General features: G+C 43.4%; 1 protein-coding gene across 1 annotated transcript in view; it reads right to left on the bottom strand.

The window, feature by feature from the left end:
- Positions 1–23,439, bottom strand: part of XRRA1 (X-ray radiation resistance associated 1) — a 47,925-nt gene extending 24,486 nt beyond the window's left edge. Inside the window, exons 1-9 of the mRNA XM_084893451.1 lie at positions 23,124–23,439; positions 22,525–22,623; positions 19,638–19,693; positions 17,568–17,665; positions 13,131–13,312; positions 10,933–11,004; positions 8,533–8,605; positions 5,722–5,819; positions 632–765 (exon numbers count right to left, since the gene is read on the bottom strand). Of these exons, the coding sequence (XP_084749577.1) occupies positions 632–765; positions 5,722–5,819; positions 8,533–8,605; positions 10,933–11,004; positions 13,131–13,312; positions 17,568–17,661 (653 nt within the window). The 5' untranslated portion in view covers positions 17,662–17,665; positions 19,638–19,693; positions 22,525–22,623; positions 23,124–23,439. The remainder of the gene's footprint in view (positions 1–631; positions 766–5,721; positions 5,820–8,532; positions 8,606–10,932; positions 11,005–13,130; positions 13,313–17,567; positions 17,666–19,637; positions 19,694–22,524; positions 22,624–23,123) is intronic.
- Between the last annotated feature and the right edge of the window lie 95 nt (positions 23,440–23,534).

Below are 23,534 nucleotides of genomic sequence, written 5' to 3'. Positions count from 1 at the left end.
CACCAGGAGACAATGCCCTTGACATGGACCACAGCCTTGCCACTGAGTAGGTGGGTAAGGTAGGCTGGCTGCAGTAAGGATAACGTGCCTTCATAAGATGCACACATCAGTGAAAAACTGAGAAGTCTCTTTTAAACTTAAACCCTTGGAGGATTCCCAGAAATACCTAAAAGTGGGATCTAGCAGGCTGAGGCTTTATGCACTAAGCCATGCTGGCTATGGCTATTATTATTATTATTATTATTATTATTATTATTAAGAAAGGAAGAACTAGTACATTCTGGCCAAAAGGCATGGCCTCAGCAAATGTGTGGAATGGGAATATGCAAGGCTTATTTAGAGGGTTCATGAAGAATAGCCTGGCAAAAGCAACAGCCACAATTTACCAGTGACCAATCAGAGGCAAGTAGAGCAACCTGTCAGACACTGTGTCTCTCCTAATAACACAGAGGAGTGGGGATGCCCATCTGAGGCCTCCCTATCCTTTGGGGTCCTGCTCCCATGGTTGCCTTTACTGGGAGCCTGTCTTTACAAGACTACTAAGCTGCTTTGGACTATTTCCTGGGTTACTTGTACCCAGAGGAAGGTTCACAAAGAGACACATAGATGGAGCCTCAGCTGTAGAACTTACTGCTCCGTGACAGCCAAATTCATTGGCAGGGAGGTGAGCCCATTGCCTGTGAGGAGCAGGACGCGGAGGTGTGGCAGAATCCCAAGGTAACAGATGGCCTCTGGATTCAGGCTGTTGAAGGAAAGGTCCAGGAACTACGAGCAAAGACAAAAGAAGGGAGGACCTAAGTACGATGCAGAACAATAATTTTCATACATGAGATGGGAGCCAGCTACTTTTTCTTTTTTAACTTCTGGGGGAGGGGTATCACCCACAAGCTAAAACAATCCTGACTCTCTGGATTAATATTTAAGGTTGATCAGAGCCAGTTCCAACCTATTTGTCAGCTTAAGCTCCCCCTGCAAACCTTTATTTATCCTTTGGTGCTGGCCAAAGTGACCCCCACTCCCTCCATCACCATTCCTTGTGTCACTTTCCCTAAGGTCTTAGCTTTAGCTTTTCACTCAATCAGAATCACCCTTTCTCCATGTATCTCAATCTAAGCCCCAAAGACCAGGTCCAAAGCTGCCTCCTTATAAAACCTTTCCTAATTTTCTGGCTAGATGGAATTTCTCTTGCTCTTCTTTGACTTTGAGTGCTTTATCTAGATTGCTCTGGGGGGTATTTCTAGTCTAGGTCTCTGCCGTAGCTGGATATATGTCTGAGGAATAAGGATATTGGTACACGGATGTGCCTAGCAGAGCCCTGTCACACAGTAGTGTACTAGACCACAAACCCTCTGAGGTCAAGGGCATGCCACAGTATCTCTGTATCCTTGTACGTAGTAGGTGCACATAAAAAATCAGCTGAATGAACTGGCTTATTCAGTTGGCTTATAAGGATAATGACCCCCCTTGTCACCCCATCATCAACCACCTTTTAACTGGCCACTAGATTAATGAGATACTTGACTAGGGTCAGGGTGCCTGTCAGGAAACTGAGTTTCTCTTAACAAAGACAAAGGCAATTGGGATAAATGATATCAGTTCAGTCTTTGTTTTCTCTTTTCTGAGCCTCTCTAAATACTCACTCACTTTAGCTCTTATGTATGAGTCTGCTTTCTCTCTTCCCTTCCCCTCCACCATCACACACCCATTGGAGCCTGTCGAATGAGGCCAGTTTCAGCATCTTATCCAGTTGGTATAGGAGCAAGGTCTTTGGCTGGTGGCTTAAGGATTACAGAGTCAGTCAGACACATACAGCTGACTACAGATCATGGCAAGAAGAGGACTGGGTTTGGTCTGATTCCATTCAGTAATTAATTGATGAACTCTGCAGACCTGGGTTTAAATACTGGCTAACTGTGTGATCTTGGGCAAATTATCTAACCTGAGTTTCCCTACCTACGAAGTGGGAATACTAATGGGCTCTTATGAGGAATAATATAGGTAAAGCCTTTACCATGGAATCTAGTACATAGGAAATGCTTAGTTGATGTTGACGGTCATCATCATCTCCGTTCCTTCATTCAAGGCCCCTCCCTATACTGAAGGTTTACTGTGAACCAGTTCCTGTCCTCTGCAAGTTCACTACCTATTCAGGCAGCTAGACACATATATGTGTACCAAGTAGCAATGCTGCTGGGATAGAGGTCTGGAGCACAAAGGAAGGAATGGTCAGCCCTACCAGGAGTCCAGATAAGCTTCACAGAGCAGGTGACACCTAAACTGTCCTTAGAGACTAGTCGGTATTCACCAAATTGTTAAAAGCAAAAAAAAAAAAACATGCAGTGAAGCAAGTGGCACGTATAGAAGCCAGGAGGCAGGAGACAGCCTTGCTTGCTCTGATAGCTATAAACTGTCTGGCTATAATAAGAGTCCATGTTATTAAGAGAGAGCTTGATAAGACTAGACAGGCCATGAGAGATGCCAAGCCCCTAGCGAGTGCCAAGTTTGTGCGTTTGGCAGCAAATTCCAAGTTTTGAGAATTCACACAAAGGGGTGATCCCACTTGGCAGAGAAGCAAGCCTTCAAGGAGGAAGGCCTGGAAAGCTAGCTCAGAGAAGCACAGGTGAAGGTGGGGGAAATTCTCTCCCCCATATCCATAGGTGGGTAGTTAACAGACAATGGATTCTATCTCCTTAATATCTCTCCAACTTGTTCCCTCCATTTTCATACAGTATCCATAGAGGTTTTCCTACAATGCAGTTCTGATTCTATTATTCCTGGCCCAAACCCCTCAGGAGATCCCTGGTATCCAGAGGACAGGGTTCAACTCCTAAGCAAGACTTCCAAGGTTCTCCCCAGTTCCTCTTCTGTCACCTCTCCGGGCTCATCTACCCACACTCTACCATTCCTCACTCTCCATTCCAACCACACTGAGTTGTTTCACCGTGTTCTAGCTCAGGTCTGTGAGCCAAATCCCACCTGCTGACTATTTTTGCTTGGCCTACGATCTAAGAACGATTTTTATTTCATTTTTTTCACTTAAATTTATTGGGGTGACATTGGTCAACACGATCATATAGGTTTCAGGTGTGGGTTTCTATGTTATAAGATATTGTAACATTGTATATTGCATATTGCACCATGTGCCCATCACCCAAAGTCAAATCTTCTCTTGTCACTATATTTTTAAATGGCTGGAAAAAATAAAAAGAAGAATAACACTGTGTGAAAATTATGTGAAATTCAAATTTCAGCCGCATAAAGTTGTAGTAGAGCACAGCCCGCCTCATCTGTTTTTGTGAGGTCTACAGCAGCAGCAGCGTTGACTAAGTATGACCATATGGACCACAAAGCCTAAAATATTTACTGTCTGGCCTCTTACAGAAAAAGTTTGCTGACCCTCATCCTAGCAACTTTAGCCATTTAATGTTGGGTCCAAATTTGCTTTCCACAGAATTAAGGGCAGTTCAAAGAAATGAATAGTCTTAGCATCGTAGGTCACAGAATTTCACAGCTGGCCCAGAATTTACAGAGGAGGAAACATAAGCCCCAGATTATTTGGCCAAGGAGGCATGCCAAAGTGGTGGCAGGACCAAGACTAGAAACAAGTTCTTCTGACTCTCAGGGCAGGACGTCGGCTGACCCTTTTTCAGATCCAGTTGCAGAGAATCAAATTATGACAAAATTAAGTTTTTCTAAATTGACTCCTGAAGAATTTTACTCTGGGTGGCAGCTTTTCCGGCCAACAAAATTCCTAACCTGGCTTCTATATCTGCTGAGTCATATCAAGTTTTATCACACATCAAAATATTCATTACTGTGAGCTGCAAACTCAGGACATTTGACAGGTTTATTCTTTTTCTTAGCGAGCCCTTGCAATTCCAAGAGAGATGAAATTAAATGACGGGCCAAGAGATTTGGTCTTCTCATTTTATACTCTGCATCATGACTTTGGTCTGCTCTCTTATGTAAATAAATTTCCTTGGGTAAGGTTGGGTTTGCTGGATAAATACAATCCATCAGAAGCTATCTATAATAATAAAAGGGTAATATGCTACTTAGACGAGACTTATTCTGGACGTCTTTTCCAGACGTCCTTCCTGATGAAGCCAAAGTGGAGGGGTGGGGTGGGGGGGGGGGGGCGGGGCAGCCTGCCTGGGTCCCAGGTGCCTGCTGGCAGCCAGAGGAAGGAAACCTGGGTCCCAAGTGCCTGAGGGAAGCCGGTGGTGGCAGCCAAGGGAAGAAAGACCTACTGTTGCACGAATTTTTGTGCATCAGGCCTTTAGTCAAACTATAAAGTAGAGCCTCCAAGAAGTCAGTCATGATCAAACTGTAGATCCAAGCTAGTCAGCTGTGGGGTCAGAGTCCATAGTCATGTCCCCTCCCCAAGGCCCACAGGCACTTGAAATGGGTTTAAAATAGTAAGTGTAGCTGAAACCAGTTTGGCTCAGTGGTAGAGCATCAGTCTGCGGACTGAAAGGTCCCAGGTTTGATTCCGGTCAAGGGCCTGTATATTGGTTGCAGGCACATCCCCAGAAGGGGGTGTGCAAGTGACAGCTGGTCGATGTTCTCTCTCATGTTTCTCTCTTATCGATGTTTCTAGCTCTCTCTCTCTCTCTCCTTTCCTCCTCTCTGTAAAATATCAATAAAATATATTTTAAAAAAATAGTAGGTGTAAGGAAACCAAGATGCCTGGCTCCATGCATGACTTGAAGGAGCTCAGTAACTACCTTTTTAAAAGTAAAATAATGAATAAGTGGAAGTTCATAAGAAGCTCACGGGCCTGTCGGTCAGGGTAATGGTTCCCTGTATCTTTAGAGCACCTGGAACCTGTTTCTCACTACCTCTACTAAAATCTAGTGTAACATGTTTTTAACATAGCACACACAATTGCATCAGTTGTAAATTTACTCTGTTTTACTGGACTTTTAGGACAAGTCTGAGTACCACTCCTGTTCTAAATCACAGAAATCCCTGTTATCCTCAATATAACACGGAGAGGAGGCACCATTGCATTCAGTATGGCATGCTTTAAGAATGCAAGGATATAACTGTATTCAATCCATTTTAGGAGGACTGCCAACCCAAACAGTCAAAACTTTGACCTATAAAGGACATCAACTTCCTAAAAAATTCACTCTGTGGAAGGACTTTTCTTGCTGCTACCCTCTTCCCACCCTTCCCCAGATTAAGTGGGGGCTTTTGTGAAGAAAGACTACCACTGATGTTTGAAGATTAAATTATTTAAGTTACCAAGTATTTGGGGTCAACACCAAGGCTCAAGACATACAGGCATTTTGCTGAGGTGTGAGTCGGAAACACTTAACTTCATGGCTCCTCAACCCCCACTGTTTCCAGGACTCCCTCAAACTCTCCTTCCTTTAATATCTGTTTAAATTCACTTTTCTGCATAGACTCCTTTGGATCTGACCTTTGGCAATTATTTTCCAGGGCCCTGCACCATGGCCATAGGAATAATATATTCTCATCTATTTGCCACTGCTACCACCACCACCACCACCACCACCACCACCATCACCAATCCCATTACTCCCATCACTACCATCAACCCCAATACCCTCCCCAGAGGATTGCCCAGAAGCCAGGGTCTGTCAAGGACCAGAAAGCCCCTTCCCAACAATTGTAAGCAGTCAAGAGAGACCTCTACATCCAATCCTTACAGGGAGACAGGTGGGCACCAAAAACTCCCTACCTCCAACTTACTTCCAAGAACTTAAAGTCTCCATTTCTCACGTAGAGTGTTTTGATGCCGTTAAACGCAAGCTCCAGTTCCCTTAGGGCTGGAAAGGTATGAAATGCATCTATAGGGGGAGGAGAGAGAGAATCTTCAGCTGGTGAAGGGCTTAAGATAAAGGTATTAACAGTGGTCGCTTACTGGGTTCCAAGGGGTTGGGCCAGGCCCTGGGTAAGTTGCTTTACATGCATGACCTCTAAGTCTCTAACAATCCTGAAAACTAGCTGAGGAATGAGAGGCTACACTAGGCTAAGTGATTTGCTAAAACAGAATTTCTGGTAAGTGAAAGGCCTAACTCCAAAGTCCATTTTAAACATTATAATAAAATATAAAATAAAAATAATAATTTCTGATCATAAAAGTAAAACATGTCCACCAAAAAAGTAAAAAACACAGAAAATAATAGTTTCCTTTAATCTCAATACCGAGAAAACCATTGGAAGTTTCATGTATATATTCCAGACTTTTTCTCATGTGTCTACTGAAACACACACACACACACACACACACACACATTATTTTTACAGAGATGGAATTATACCATTCACACTATTCTGTGACTTGTTTTCCCCTCTTAACAATATGACTTAAGAATTACTCCATGTCAAAACTATAGATCTGCATAATGTCTGAATTATGTTCTACAATATAGACATACCCTAGTTTATTTAACAATTCCCCTATTGGCAGCTTTTAGGCAATCTGGATAAAAGGTAAAAACACTTTCCCTTTCTGCATGACAATTGGACCTTGGGTTAACTTTCTAGTCCGTTCCCCTGAAACCTGAAACAAATGATAACTATGTTACTGAGCAATATCGCTGGGATAAAAATTATACCTGGACTAAGAATAACTATAAATGAACAATAAATACCTGGTGGAGACACCAAACTTTGGGCTCCCCTGTGTGTGGTGACTCCTGTAATTGGACATGTTCTTTGCAGAAGCTCTAGGAGCTATGTCCATGGAGTATTACAGTGGCTATTTGTTCCAGTGGGAAATGACGTTTTTAAGCCAGAATGGCTCCTACATCCACCCAGGGAGAGTTTCATTGTCTTGGACCTGACCTGGTGGCCACAGATGACTCACAGATGGTTACATGGACTGCTACATGAAATGCTGAGGCCTTCACTGAAGAGGAACTGGTGATGCTGTGTGGAATTACTTGTCATCCTTCTTAGTGAACATGGTGTCAAGTGTGGCCTACGGTGGTCTTGTAAGTCAGAATGTTCAATAAAGCCTAATTACTTTTAACGTAGGTATTTCAGGATATTTCCAATGAACATCTTGTACAAGTGTGCTTCTATAGAATAAATTCCTGGAAGTGGAGCAACTAGATGAAAGGCAATGACTGTTTTAAGAGAAACTGTCAAATTGCCTTCCGAAGATGCTGCACCAATTTATTACACTTCTGCCAGTTGAATTTGAGAGGATCCATTTCCCTACCAATGTGGTCCAACTGCCATCAGTCCTCACTTTTTGCCAGCATTTGATAAGTAGAAAATAGCATTTTGATGCTGTTTAAATTAGTGAGGTTGAGCATCTTTTCATAGGCCTGTTGGCCTTTGTATTCAAGCCCATGTTCCTGACAGACTGCACTGTTTCCTCAAGGGCAGGGACTTCAACACTTGCTTCTTCAAAATCACTCCTCAAACAACGCATTCAGACGGAACTCATCCTATTTCTTCCAGAACTCACCTCTCTTCTAGTGCTGTCTCAGTGAATCCCCTTGTTCCTCCCTCTCTCCATAGGCTCACTAGTTACCAAGCCCTATTATCTCTGCCTCCTCCTGAACCTCCTTCTCTTAACCCCTATTACCCTTATTGCCACAGCCCTGATTCAGGTCTCACCTCCCCTCACTTGGAAAAATAAAACCATCTCCCAGGTTTCCCAGTCACCATCTTCTTCTCTTGTAATCCACCCTCCTCTGAACCAACACTGAGCCCCTCTATTTAAAAGCTGTTCAAGGCTCTCTCTACTTACAGGATTAAGTCCAAGCCACTCAGGGCCCTTGATAATCTACTCCCTACCAAGCTTTCTAGTTTCTGTTCTCTACTACCTGCATCCCTTGCAAACATACAAAGCTTCTTCAGGGGCCCTGATCAGGCACTGCCATCCACATCTGCTGGGTCAACCTTACCTTCTAATTCCTGAGTCTCTTCTATTCATTTTTTTTAGACCTCAGGAATTAGGTGCTCCTCTTCTCAGAAGTTTCTAGACACTCTGGCCTGGCTTGATGTCTTGCTTATATTCTCCCATAGCCTTTTGTGACTCCCTCTATCCCTGCATTTACTGTCTTCTGCTATAACTTGGTGTCTGAGCCCATCTCTACCACTAAACTAAGACTCAGCAGAATAGAACGTGGCTGCATTCATTTCTAAAAGCCAAACATTCACACAGTCCTGATATCCAGCAGGGGTCGCTGTGGGTTTGCTAAAACTTAAGGCTTTATGCTCCAATAGGGGCTCTTACTGTCTCAAAACATCTTTATATAACCATCTCATCTGAGCCTACCAGGCATCTTGTCTTGGAGAGGAAAACAGAAGCAAATTATCTCCATTTACAGATAGAGAAGCATCAGCTCACAGAAAAATGTTCTTGGTAGGTAGTGCCCGCTCTGGGTTACAATCCAGAACTGTGTGTTCTCTAGCACCCAGCTTACTGTACTACAAAAAATAGATGAGTGGCCAGTCACAGGTGTCCGATAGGCAGGTTCTAACTTGAGTGATTGCCTGTGCCGGCCAACAGGCAGAAACAGTTTCCAGGAAGAAAAAGCTCACCTAGAGGTAGGAAGTTTTCTGAGGCATTGATGTAAATCACGGAATCAAAATGCTTGAAGTCCTTTTCCTTAGCCTGCAGAAAGGCATTTCAAAAGAATGTTCAGAGAAGAACAATGAATGATACTCTGAAGACCCATGTAACCACTATCCAGCTTAAATAAATCTGAATATTTTGCTTCAAATTTCTTTAAAGAAAAAAATTTCAGAGTTGCCCCTCCCTTCATATCCCTTCTAATCACATTCTTCTCCCTCTCTCCCACAGATGACACCTATCCTAAATTGGTGATTATCATTCCCGTACTTATATTACATATTAGAGGCCCGGTGCATGAAATTCGTGCATGGGGGTGAGGAGGTGCTGGTGTCCCTCAGCCCAGCCTGCACCCTCTCCAATCTGGGACCCCTCAAGTAATGTCTGACTGCCCGTTTAGGCCCGATCCCACCGGAATTGGGCCTAAACGGGCAGTCAGACATCCCTCTCACAATTCAGGACTGCTGGCTCCCAACTGATCGCCTGCCTGCCTTCCTGATTGCCCCTAACTGCTTCTGCCTGCCAGCTTGATCACCCCCTAACCATTCCCATGCCAGCCTGATTGATGTCTAACTGCTCCCTTGCCTGCCTGTTTGTCCCCAACTTCCCTCCTCTGCCTGCCTGGTCACCCCTAAATGCCCTCCCCTGCAGGGTTGATTACCCCCAACTGCCCTCCCTTGCAGGCTTGGTGCCTCCCAACTGCCCTCCCCTGCTGGCCATCTTGTGTCCACATGGGGGCAGGATCTTTGACCACATGGGGGCAGCTATCTTGATCTTGTGTGTTGGAATGATGGTCAATCTGCATATTACTCTTTTATTAGATAGGATAAAGGCCTAGTGCATGGGTGGGGGCCAGCTGGTTTTTCCTGAAGGGTGTCCCGGATCAGGGTGGGGGTTCCCTTGGGGAGTGGGACAGACTGGGAGAGGGGCCTGTGGTGGTTTGCAGACCAGCCACACCACCAGTGACCCAAGCGAAGGCCCTGGAATCTGGGATTTATTTACCTTCTACTATTGAAATTTTGTAGCTTGGAGTGGAGCCAAGTCTTCTGCTTGCTCCGTGGCTGCTGCCATTTCTGTTTGGATTTGTTTACCTTCTATAATTGAAACTTTGTAGCTGTGAGTGGAGGCTTAGGCTGGCTAGGGCAGGCAGAAAGCTTGGCTTCTTCCATTGTCAGAGAAACCCAAGCTTCCCTCTTGCTCTCTGTGGCTGCAGCCATCTTGGTTGGGGTTAATTTGCATACTCGCTCTGATTGGCTGGTGGGTGTGGCTTGTTGGTGTAGTGGAGGTATGGTCAATTTGCATATTACTTTTTTATTATGTAAGATTACATATGTATCCATAAACTCTATATAGTATTATTTACATTTTTAAAACCATATTAAGTACAATCACACTGTAGATATTCTGCAACCTGCCTTTCTTGCTTAATACTATGTTTTTGAGATTTACTTGTGTTACTACATGTAATTTTAGTTCATTCACTTTAATTGTATAATATATAAGCAATCTCTTTTTGTATGCCATGGAAGGCCTACAAACAAAAAATGCATGCCATAATATCCTGTATATACATTGGCTAATGGTAGGCCACACATTTGACTCAGAGATACCTATTAGCCAATGCAAGAAAGAAACAGGATTCATTACAGTAGGTCCTCGGATTACGTCGGAGATCCATTCCTACAGTGCGACATAACGTGATTTTCGCTGTAAGTCAGAACCCACCTACATAAGCACCCATGTCACTCACATGGAGCACATACACAGCAGTAATGAAGTGAAACAGTAAAAAAATTTTAAAAAGAAAGATAACAATTTCTGACCTTTACTTGTGGCAAATAAATAATAAAAAACATAAAGCACATATGTACATATGACAGAACTTTTTTATATATATAAATAAGTGGGAGATTGTGACGTAACCACGAAACAGCGTATGTCGAGTCCGACGTAACCAGAGGACTGTCTGTACATGAGTCACAGTATCTATAAGTTAAGAAGAAACCAGCATCTTGGGAGAAACATTACCACTTCTGGCACTGAAACCTGAACAGAAAATTCTCCTGTAGGCTCTTTTGGTGGGAACTCTGTCACACAATGAATCATGCCTCCCCCCCGAAATTCGATGGCCAATTCAAACACACTTCTTCTACAAGGCTATTTCCTTTAATTCACCTCACATGGAACGATGATAAGACCAAATTTAGAACAAAAGATTGTATCTTAATATTGTTTCCACCCATGAGTCCTTGTCTGATCCTCCCCTTCCCTTGTGACCAGATGCCCATGCCCCAGGGACTCTGGACAAAGAGCCAGGAGCCACCTCAGGTGTGGCTCACCCCAATTACATCCCTGCTGTGTGGCCTCACCTTAGAGAACTTCAGGCCGCTCACGTTGATGGTGCACAGTTCTGACGGGTTCCTCACACAGTGGTGCTTCAGCTGGAACACAGTGCAGAGAGTCAACTCTCAAGGTCCCAACAAGGTTTATCTAATTGGCCAGGCGACAGTGACTTCCTTAGAGGAAGGTAGCCTGGTACAGTGGGAAGCGCGTGGGCTTCGAAGTTGTTCAGAACTGAGCTGCCATCTCAGCTCTTCCACCTCTGTTTCCCATCTGTAAGATGGGCATAGTAACATTGACTTTATGGGATTCTTAGGAGGATTCCTTCCTCTCTCTTCCTTCTCTGTCTTTTTGGCCCTGTTTTCTCTACCTGGTTCTAAAAAACTGTATTTCTGAGGCTTTACCAGTCTTAGATATTTGTCATAATTTGTTCGTTTGTCCGTCCATCCATCCATTCATCCATCCATTCATCCATCCATCCATCCATCTATCCATCCATTCACTGAATATATATTAATCACTATGTTGGGCCATGCATTATGTTAAATATATCAACAAACTTTCTTCTAATTTTAACTATTATACCACTTTTAAAATGAGAAAGATAAGACTAAGCTAGTGAGAGATCTACAATTTAAACCCAAGTCTGTAATCACTAAACTCTGAGCTCTTTTGACTACCATATGTTGTCCCTCAACACTAAAAGGCTGGAAGGAAAGTTCAGCTTTGGAGCTTCGATTTCTGTTTAACAGAGTATTATTCCTTTTTTCTGTTATTCATTTATTTATGATGTCTTTTATGTTTAGACATGGTACTAGGCACTGGGAAGATAATAAAGGAAAACAGAAATATTCCACGTCTTCATACAATTTCCAAGTACATAGAAGCCAAATAGCAAGCAAGTTTTTAATGTGCTAAATATTTTAAATGAGAAATTCAAGATGATAAAGGAAACAATTATAGGTAGTGGAAGGGAAGCCATAGTTACTGAAGGAAGTAATATTTCAACTGAGATCTAAGAGCTGGTCCCATGAAAGTGGGTGGCAGGGGCTGTGAATACTATCAAGACAGGAAAAAGCAAGGTGCTTTTGAGAGGATGAAAAACAAGAGAAGGCTAGGGAGGTGGTCATGAGATGTTATCCAAAGTGGCAACATGGATAAAAAGCCATCTCAATTAATGTGGACCTTATATGTTGCTGAAAACAAAGGGGAAAAGACCACAATGAGAAGTGTTTCTGCCCTTCATCAGTGCTGCTGTGTCAGTCCTTCTCACCCTCAGTGAGAAGTGAACAAAATCATGAAAGAAATTCCATAGGACTCTGTAAAAAGCTTACACCGCACCACTTGAGTCGAGATTCAACAACCTATCTCCTCAAAGCTCTCTTTCAACATCTGATCTGTGCAGAAACCCTTCTCTTGGGAACCACAAGAGAGTCTGGAACAAAGCAGGCTTCCAGAGAGTTCTTCGCAGGGAACTATGAGAACTGGACTGTGCATTAATGTTGGCTTACAGAAGGTAAACCAGTGAGGCATTGTACAGAGCAGTCATGACTGCCAGACGTGAAATCACCTGGCTGGTCGGCAGCACAGCGACCCCAGTCCTCTTTGGAAAGTGTGTCCAGGCACTGGGTGATATCTGGTCATCTGTCCTGACCATCAGCCAGACACTGCACCCAAAGGACAAAGGTTGGGGAGTGTAAGTAGAGCTCCCCAGGACCCCCTGCTCCTAGAGAAATCTCCCCAGAGCAGAGCAGGAATCGCCACACCCTACTAGGTGCTGGAATGGGATTTCCAATTTACTGTTCCCCTTGATTTTTTTTTTTTTTTTGTACCTCATTTGCCTCCCCAACTCAATTAAGAATTTTTACTTGATATAATGTAAAAGCACAGGTTTTGGAGTCAGTACACCAGAGTTCTAACGCTGAGTAGTTCTAATCTTGAGTAGACCAGAGTTCTAATTACCAGCTATAATTTACCTTGGCCAAGGCAAATTAACCTTCAGAACCTCAGATTTCCCATGTGCACAATGGCAACAACAAAATAGGGATAAATCTCACAAGGCGGAAAGAAAGCTTTATACAGAAAGCTTTGGGTTCCTTCATCATCCTGCCTGTACTCCATTTGCCCCTCTAAAAGTTTGGGGTGGGTTGGGGTAGTTGTAGAGTGGAGCAGCCAGAACAGCCATCAACTGAGATAGCCAGCCATTCCATGATGGATTCACTCTCACCAGAAAATCCTGATCCAGCACGGGTCCAGGAATGTCTGCTTGGCTTTTCCATTGAGACCTTTTCTTCCCTTTGGTCTCAAAAGAAACCTTCTGGCTTTTCTGAACTTCAGATGGTGTCTCAACCGCAATTCCCTTGGGCTTCTTCCTAGGGATTTTCCGAGCCACTAACCAGTGTCCTCGGCCTGTTGAGAAGACCAGAACAGTGAGGAAAAAACTCTTTCAAAGCCACAGTTAGTGTACTTACAGATTATTTAACTAAAATACTAAAACCAAAAAGGCTTCTCATTACCTAACATGTACCAGATACTGTCCTGCTACTGGCGATGGGGCTTGGGGAGAAGATGTCTGCATAATTATCTCAATTAGTTGGCCCCAAACCCAGTGAAGATATGGTACTGCCCGTTTCACAGATAAAAGGCTAAGACTCAAAGAGATTAAATGATTTGCCTAATTCCTTCCTCCACATTTTTGCCTTTAAACTCTAATCTTTCTTCAAGACCTCAGATCAAGTACGGTATTTCCTGTTCTATAGAACCTTTACAGGACTCCCCTCAGCAGAGCTGGTCTTTCTTTCCTATGCCGACTAGTTACTGGCCCATTTGTCATCTCTTGGGTTAAGCTCAATGTGTGGCATCGTTCAATGGGCTCCATCTTTCCAGAAGTTCCCCAAGACCCCATCATTATAGGTAAAAAATTGCTTCAGAGGCTCAGGAAAAGAACATGATAGAACAGCTGTTAAAACACACACACACACACACACACACACACACACACCAATAACACAAGTTCATTACAGAAAGAACTAGAAAATGATGAATGTAAAACTAAAAGTAAAATGGCCGAGACCGGTTTGGCTCAATGGCTAGAGCGTCGGCTTGGGTACTGAAGGGTCCCGGGTTCGATTCCGGTCAAGGGCATGTACCTTGGTTGCGGGCATATCCCCAGTAGGGGGTGTGCAAGAGGCAGCTGATCGATGACTCTCTCTCATTGATGTTTCTAACTCTCTATCTCTCTCCCTTCCTCTCTGTACAAAATCAATAAAAAATATATTTTAAAAAAAAAGAATTGCTTCCAGAAAAGGAGTAGTCCATAAAAAATAAAAAAAATTAAAATGAATAAATGTGAAAAGGAGAAGAAGGAGGAGGAAGAGGAGAAGAAGGAGGGAGAAAGGGGAGGGGGAGGAGGAGGAGGGAGAGGGGGAGAGGAGGAGGAGGAGGGTGGAAGGGGAAAAGGAGATGAGAGGGAGGAGAGAGAGGAGGGGGAGGAGGAGATATTTACTAGTAAACTCACTTAATAAAAATCATGCCCTGGCCCATTTTACTCAGTGGTTGGAGAGTTGGCTCATAGACCAAAGGGTGGCTGGGGCACATGCAGGAGGCAACCAATCGTTGTGTCTCTCTCACATTGATGTTTTTCTCTCTCTTTCCGCTACCTACCGCACCTTCCTTCCTAAAGGTTAATGAAAAAATATCCTTGGGTGAGGATCAAAAAAATAAAATCATGACAACCTTCTAGAATCTATTCTCTCCATCAGCAATTTTTTTGACTACAAGACATTCATGGCAATCTGTAACTATTTTATTTATTCACTTATTTATTGTCTTCCTTGCTCTCTAGAGGGTAGTTGCACAAAGTATAGACTTTATTCATTCACGTCAATATTCCCAAGGCCTGGAACAAAAGTGGTCACTTTTCTGACCACTTCTTTACTTTCTGGCACCACATGGTATTCAATCCACTGTGAGTGTTGCCGAATGTATCGTGAGCTACAGCCCACCCATAACCATCCATACAGACTTTCCTGAGCATCTACTTCGTGCTGGGAGCTGGGGCTATGGAGATGAATAATATAGAGGCCCTGACTCAAAGGAGCTAAAAGATGGGAGCTACCAGACTAAGGTATGAGCTAGATTTAGTAAGTTGAAAGTTGACTGGGTGGAAATAAAAAAAACAAAAAACAGGCAGTCTGGGCAGAGGAAAGAGCACAAGTACCAGCTATTCACAAAAGACTGGGACCAGCCCTATGTGGTTTGGCTCAGTGGGTAGAGCATCGATCTGCAAACTGAAAGGTTCCAGATTTGATTCCGGTCAAGGGCAGATGCCCAGGTTGTGGGTTCAATCCCCAATTGGGGGCTTGCAGGAGGCAGCCAAAAGATGTTTCTCTCTCATCATTGATGTTTCTATCTCTCTATCCTTCTTCCTTCCTCTTTGAAATCAATAAAAAATTTATTTTTTAAAAAACAAACACGAACTGTATGGAGCTATGGGAACCAGCCTTTCACTACTGGCTCCCTGTCTGGGGGGGTTGCCCTAGCTCACCTGACCAATGCTGCTGATCCTGCCTCTTATATGCAGCTCCTGGCCCATGTCTGGTGTGAGCCAGTTCCCATTCCCATTCTGGGCCTGAAAGTTCAAGCACTCCATTTCCCAAAGCTGTCCCCATTTAGGCATAGACCCTTGTCCTATATTCCAATAGCCCTGTCTCCTGGAGACTCCAGGCTGAGTTGATGCCAAAATGCCTAACACAGCTAGAAGGAAGGCCCAGGGTGTGTGTCAGGAGATGAACATGAGGGAAGAAAGATGAGACTTGGAGGTGAGCAGAGTCGGATGAGAAAAGGTCTTGAGGACTAGAAAAAGAGCTTGGGTTAAAACGGGGTAAGCTTAGAGCAGAAATAGTATCTATGGGAAGGATTTTTTTCCCCCTCGACATTTTTCATTTTGAGATAATTTTAGACTCCCAGAAAGTTGTAAAAATAGTACAGAGTTCTTGTACAGCTTTCATCCAGTTTTGCTAACGTCTTATTTAGTCATAATATAATGATTGAAACCAAGAAATTAACACTGGTATAATATTAGTAACTAATCCTAATAACCTTTTGAATTTTGCCAGTTTTCTCATTGATATCCTCTGTTCCAGGATTCGATCCAGAATCTCATATTTCATTTAGTTGTTATGTCTCCTTAGTTTATCCCAATTTTGTGACAGTTCTTCCGTCTTGCTTTTTTTCTTGAGTGATTTTGACCCTTCTGAAGAGTACCAGTCAATTATTTTGTGTTATGTCCCAAAACAATTTGAATTTGTTTGATGCGTTCAGCTGATGGATATTTATTTAATGGTTTATAACCCAAATCTACCTTTATCTAGCTTGTTGCTCAGAATGTCCCAGCTTTGGCTATTGGAAGCTCCTTTAAGTTGGCTCTTACGTCCTTTTGACATGAACCTATAACTTTTCTGACCACTTCTTTACTTTCTGGCACCACATGGTATTCTAGGCTCAGCTTGTATTTTCCCTGACCCAGCCTTAGGAACAACTTGTTCTCTAAGGGGCTCTGGCTTCCTTTATTGGAGAACAGTATTTAGAAACCACAATGAAGGTGCCAGTACGCACTTCATGACTGAGGTATCACTGGGCTAGGAAATATACACACATATACTAACACATGCAGATACATCTGAGTATATTTACTTCTCTCTCTCTCTCTCTCTCTCTCTCTCTCTCTCTCTCTCTCTCTCTTTCTCTCCCCCCCCCCCCATTCTGTGAGGAGGTATGGGTATAACATCATGACTTCATACTGAGAATTCCATGGGAGGGTCTGAAACAGGTAGGGGTCAGAGAAGGTCTCTATGTAAAAAATGAAATCACTCTGGAGAAGTGGGGAGGACAGACTGGAGAAGATGGTTCTTCCAAAATGCAATGCACAGAGACCAGAAAGTCACTTCATGTGGAGTAAATTAGGGGTACTCCTCCTTGCTCTACTCCTTCAAAGCAACAAATCCAATCCACTGAAGCCACACTGCTTTGGCAGCATTCCACCTGCGTGGCTCTGCTCATGGTGTGAGGAGTCCCTGCCGCAGAGATGTTTTTAGCTAGATGAAAGTTTGAAAAACTACTTAGCAGAGTTAAGTTTAAGCCATTTTACTTAAGAGCTTGGCAGAATATAATTCATCATTAAACAGGAAACAGAAAGAGGAAGATGGCTCACCAGAGAGGGTGGGCACTGTGGGAGCCACATGCGGGAGCTATATGTGGGAGAAGAGCTGGGCCTTGTGGATGGGAAGAATTTGGATAACTGGCACGAGGGCTGGAACATTCTGGGCAAATAAAAAGAGCTACGTGAAATGAGAGCATTATGGAATGGGGCATAAATAAAGGAATGGAGCTGCACAAAGGATAATGGGAGGTTAGACTCTGACGACAAAACAGCAAGTGAAGGAGCCAGCAATGGGAAGTCACTGAACAGAAGGGAACACAACGGTAAGACGTGCACTTTAGAAGGCTCCCTGAGGCCGCTGGGGAGGGTGGCGTGGAAGGGATGGGAATAGGTGGGGCTGGGAACAGAAGCCAAGGGGCTGGAGAAAAAGAAATGGCCGTGAGAGACGTTCTAAAGCAGGAGCTGGCTGTGAGGCAAAGGTAGCAATGTGAGAAGTCACCTGACCTTCCTCCGGTTTCCGAAGCAGGTTTTTGGCTGGGAAGCAGTTGCTCAGGTAAGGCTTCCCATCATCCAGCTTATAGATTCCCGAGGAGGCCATCACCCTGAGAGCGAAGCAAGGAGAAAGAGGAAGTAGAAGAGTGAGAAGGTGCAGCATTGCTCTCTCATCTCCTAACACCACACAGTATTACACTCTATCTCTGAGGCCCACTGCCCTGCTTCACAAATGGGCTTTACATGAAGAGGGAGACAAAGCCTTGGGTTTTTGTTTTTTAGTTCAAATCAATCCTAACCCAGCAAGAGCATCACCTTTGGACTCAGGCAGACCTGGTTTGGATACTGGCTGTGAGTTTCCTTGCTCTGTGAGTGGGAAAATTACTCTATCCCTCTAAGCCTGTCCCTCACCTGCAAAATGTGCGTAATAACACCTCCCTTCATAGAAAGATAAAAGGACCAAGTTAGAAAGGTAGTGCCTGGCACACATTAAGTGCTCACTGGAGATGTTCTCAGTTTTAACAGATTTCAGGGAAGAGATGGGCTCATATTTTTGGCAAGGTGATAGGCAAATAATGAGACTTGAACTGGGTAAGTAAGGTTTGAGGGATGAATTGAGTTTACTGATAGAAAGATAAGCATCCTGCCGAAACCAGGTTGGCTCAGTGGATAGAGCATTGGCCTGTGGACTGAAAGATCGCAAGTTCAAATCCGGTCAAGGGCACGTACCTTGGTTGCGAGCACATCCCCAGTGGGAGGTGTGCAGGAGGCAGCTGATCCATGTTTCTCTCTCATCGATGTTTCTAGCTCTCTATCCCTCTCTCTTCCTCTCTGTAAAAAATCAATTAAACAAAAAAAGTATATATATGTGTGTGTATATATATATATATATATATATATATATATATATATATATATATATATGAAAGATAAGCATCCTAAACAGAAAAGCCACATGACTGAGGACATGGTGGTCGGCATTCCTGGTGCAATGAAGAAACAATCTGACCCAGGAAGAGGATGAGTGTTTGCAAGTCTTGGACAATAAGGCTAGACAGGAAGGGTGGTGTCTGCTCCTGAAGGGCCTTCAGTGCCAGGCTAGGGGCTTGGGTTTCACCATGTAAGTAACGGAGAGCCATGGATGATATCTGATATCTGAGCTGGGAGAGCTATGACCCAAGCTGTGCTTCAGAAAGAGAGATCTGATAAAAAAATAATGCTAGGTGAAGAAATGGGATTCCACTAACTGGCCATTGAGTCATGACGCTTCCAGCTCAGAAATACTGTTCAATGTACTTTTCTGTTTCTCACTGCTTTAAATCTTTTATCCCCCACCCTCACCCCCAATACTGTAACAGTCTTCTGAGTGGGTTCCCACTGAGCATGAAGGCCAAATGTTTGAGCCTCGTCTTAAGGCCCCCGAATAGCCAAATAAAGGATACGGCGGTATTCCCAGGATCCAAAGGTTTTTATACATATTTCTGAGCTCCCTAATTAAACTCTAAGCTCCTCCAGAGGAAGGTCAGCATCTATGATGTTCATCTCTTTATCCCCAGCACCTAACCCAGCACCTGGCACATAACAGATTCACAATTATTTGTGGAATGATGTTGGTATCTTCTTCGGTCTACCACAAGGCACTCTGAATTTCCTGATTCTTGACCACCCCCAAAAGGCTCCTGTAGGCCCCTCCTATGTGTCCCCACCATTACCCATACTTCTAGTGTAGTACTTATTTATTATAATTGTTTGCTGCTCTTACCAACTTTCCACCTGCTATGGAGCCTGTGATACCTTACCACTTATGTAATACCAGGTCCTAACATAGAGCCTAGAACTCACTAAGAATGTGTTGGGAAGATGAATGGATCAATGGGGAAAGATCAACTTGTAATTAATTCAGTAATTAACTCAATCTTTTAGGAACTCTCTCTTGTGACCAACTACACCTATCTGCCAGATAGATAAATGAATGAATGAATGAATGGATGGATGGGAAATGTTAGTGATGATGACTGTTGGAGAAGGCTCAAGTAACTTATAGAACATAGGAATCTTGTTTCTGGTCTGCATAGTACTTACTTGATCTTTGATCTTGGGAAAAGTCTCTTTACTTCCCTTTTTTTGTGTTTCTTCACCTGTAAAATAGATATTATACTCCATTTTAGCCTGCCATTCAGAGCTCTTGACCTTGCTGCTTAATTATATTCTTCTATTACTCTTCTGCTCAAAATGTGTCTCACCTAGGGCCTAGAAAAATACCACTCACTAAAAAGCCCAGAAGTAGGTTGATACATATGTAGAGATAGAGACAGAGACCTAGATGGGAAGGTGGAACAGAAGAATAATTTTATGACAATGAGATGTGGCTAGGGTGCTTAAAGGAGATGTGCAAATCACAAATCAGTAAGGAAAGAATCAGTTTATATAATCATTTACACAAGATAAATTTATGCACAGCAACAGTAGCAAAGACAATGTTGTAAGATACGATATAATCTGGGAAAAGATATTTGCTATGCACATAACACAAAGAAATGAATCAGACTCATACTCAAGGGGGATATACAGACCTGCATACAACTAATCATAGAAATTCCAATTCCCTATGTGGAACACTAGGTGATAAGGTGTGGATTTACAACTAATGACCTAGAAAGGGCACATAACCTCCAGGTCACATTGCCTAGAAAGTAACCCAAAGAGAAATAGGAACTTTACCTACAGGATGGAAAAAATCAAGTTCAAGTTCCAGATTTAGAGGCTGCCTGCGGAGTAAGCTTCAGTTACTTCTGATCTCATTTGAAGGAGCTAATCTCAGCCACACACACACACACACACACACACACACTCACACATGCTTTTCATCTGCACTCATTTGCTTGTCTTATTCCTTTGGCCTATCACACATTGCCCCTCTTTGCCTGGCTCCTGCAGACGTCTTCTCCTCAGGTTGACCCTTCTCTTACCCTTCTCTGTGCTACCATCTAAGGCCTGCCTCTTAATGGAGGCACAATGACCCATTAGGTATATTATATGATCTGCTTAACTGTATGTTCCTCACTCCAAACACCCCACCCCAACCCCAGGCTGTGAGCCACTCTAAGGCCAGGCCTGCGTCCTACATATTTCTCTATCACCAGCACCTCATACAGCCCATTGAAGAGGCTCAATGAACGTTCACTGAAACAAACTGAACCATGAGCACAATGCTACGGAGCACTTCATTCTATCTGGGGGAAGGAAGAAGGAAGGGTCAGGGAAGGTTTCGCAGAGCAGGTGACATTAGAGCTGGGTCATGAGAAATGAGAAGTTATCAAAGATAAACAACAAAAAGCTACAGGGGCATCTTCACCGAGATGAAGAAATTTCACCTAATATTATTTAGTGATAATTACCAGGTGAACGTTAGCTTTGCCAAGACAGGTGTTTTATCAGCTCCATTCAACAAAATATCCCCAGTGACTGCTACATAGTAAGCACTCAATAAATGTATGTTTAATCATTTGGACACTGAGATGTTTATGGAAATAAAAATCACACAAGTGATGCAATGTAATAGAGCATTATGTGATAATCTGAATGGGAATTCTACAAGAGTAGGAAACAGATCTGTGAAAGAAAAGAGCCACATGCTAACCTGACAAGCTCAGGGGAGGCCTGCATGCAGTCTTGCAAACCCAGAGACCTAAGATAACCACAAAAGATGGTTTGAAAATTAAATATCTAACAGGTTATAGTAGGTAGTCAAGTCCCAGATATTTCACCTGACAAAGATCAACTTTGATCTTTTACTGAGCCCATCTGCATCTAAGATAACATATCTGTGAGATGTCTGGGTAACTTGTAACTTCCTTTAACCCGACCCCTCAGGGCACAACAAATGGCCTCGAGACATTCCCTCATTGTTATTGTTATCAAGTTAATTGTCAACTGTTAATTATGTTAGAGTATCCTGTATCCATCTCTGTAAGAGAAGCTCATGTCCATCATTTCACCTTTTACCCTATCCCAGAGGTTTCCCCGCTTCTCTCTGTCCCACCTCCCTAATCTATCACCAATGGATTTCATGTAACTCACCTACGTCCCTTTCCTTTGATTGCAATGTATAAATATAGAAATGTAACCCGCCATTCTCCAGAGCATTATCTCAATCCGTTGAGGTTCTGCTTCCCGGCACGTATCGAGAGTAAGGCTCAAATAAACTCACAAAAAAATTCTTTACACGTTTCAATGTTTTGTTTTTTTTTCTGTTAACAGATCTGTCTTGATCCCCCTGTATCCCTTAGTATAGTTCTGGGCAATGTTACTGCTCAAAAAATTTTGTGGAAAAATATGTGAATTAGTAAAAATCTAGAATACTATTACATCCTGAAATTATACAAGCAGAGCAGCAGAGGGAACATACCATGCGTTTTGAGGTTAAAAACAACAACACCAGGCTTCTAAATCAGGTTCTGATACATGCTATGTGGCCTCGGGTAAATTCCTTACTTTCCTCACCTGACAGGGCTGTTAGGGGACAAAATGAATGTAGTGAAGGAGTGGCACAAGTCACACACACACACACACACACACACACACACACACACACACAATGGAGTATTCCTTGGCAATAGAAAAGAATGAGCTCTCTTCTTCAGAGCTGCCTACAGAGGGGGCAGCCATTTCCTATTCTGCCTCATGGCAGCCCTCAGACCCCTCATGAAACCCAAGACCAATCATCAGAAACAGGACCAAGAAGCTCATCTATCACCAGTCGAGCAGATATATCAAAGTTAAGCGGAACTGATAGACACCCAGAGGCATGGACAATATATGCACAGGAGGTTTAAGGGCCAGACCTTGATGTCCAACACTGTTATGGGAGCAACAAGAAAACAGAGCCCGTGCTGCCCAGGGGCTATCGAGAGTCACCGCCCACAATGCCGAGGAGCTGGGAGTGCTGCAGACGTCCAACAAATCTTACTTTGCGGAGACCGTTCCCGACGCTTCCTCTCACAGCTGCAAAGCCATTGTGGACAGAGCGGCCCAGCTGGCCACTAGGGTCACCAGTCACAACGCCAGGCTGCACAGAGAAGAAAATGGACAGTGTATGGGCATGTTATATTTGAGTTTAATAAAACCATAAAATTCTCCCATCTGGCATTTAATATATCTATCTTTATCTACATCTATCTATCTATCTATCTATCTATATAAATAGATTTAAGGAGCTAATTTCAGTCTAATTGTAGTGCCTCTCAGCTCCACACTTTTTAAAATTATATATATATATATATATATATACACTAAAAATAGAATTAAATCTTGCCATTTGCAACATGAATGGTCCTAGATGCTAAGTTAAGTCAGAGAAAGATACCATATGACTTCACTTACATGTGTAATCTAAAAAAATACACAAAAAACGAACAAAACAAAAACAGATTCACAGAGATCAAACTGATGGCTGCCAGAGGGGAGGCGTCAGGGGGATAGGTGAAAAAGGCGAAGGGGAATATAGTCAATAATATTGTGATAACTTTGCACAGTGACAGGTGATTTACTAGACTGTAGGGTGATCACATCGTAAAGTACGTCAATGTCGAATCACTATGTTACACGCCGGAAACTAATATACTATAGTATATATCCACTATGCTTACATAGGAAAATAAGTAAATGCACACAGAACACTGCCTGGCGGACAGCAGTCAGTGAACCAGTTTCCTGTCATTCTCTGACAGGACACACGGAAACATTACTAACGGTGAAGAGGACAGTCGCCAGGGAGAGTAACTGGTGCTGACAGGCCTAGAAAAAGACGGAGAACGAGCTCCCGCTCGCCCGCCCTCTGGAGACACTGCCTTGGGGACCGGGGAGGCTCTAACCCCGCAAGCCAACTAAGTTTCCAGCCGCACCGGCCTCCGGCGTCGCTTCCGCCTCCGAGGCGTTCGAGGGAGCGACCTCCCGGTCAGGCGGGATGCGCGCCTGCGA

Source organism: Pipistrellus hanaki (genome assembly GCF_964339955.1).
Source record: "Pipistrellus hanaki genome assembly, chromosome: 9".
NCBI classification, from domain to species: Eukaryota; Metazoa; Chordata; class Mammalia; order Chiroptera; family Vespertilionidae; genus Pipistrellus; species Pipistrellus hanaki.
Note: the sequence above shows the minus strand (reverse complement) of the source record. Positions and strands in the feature narration are given on the sequence as shown.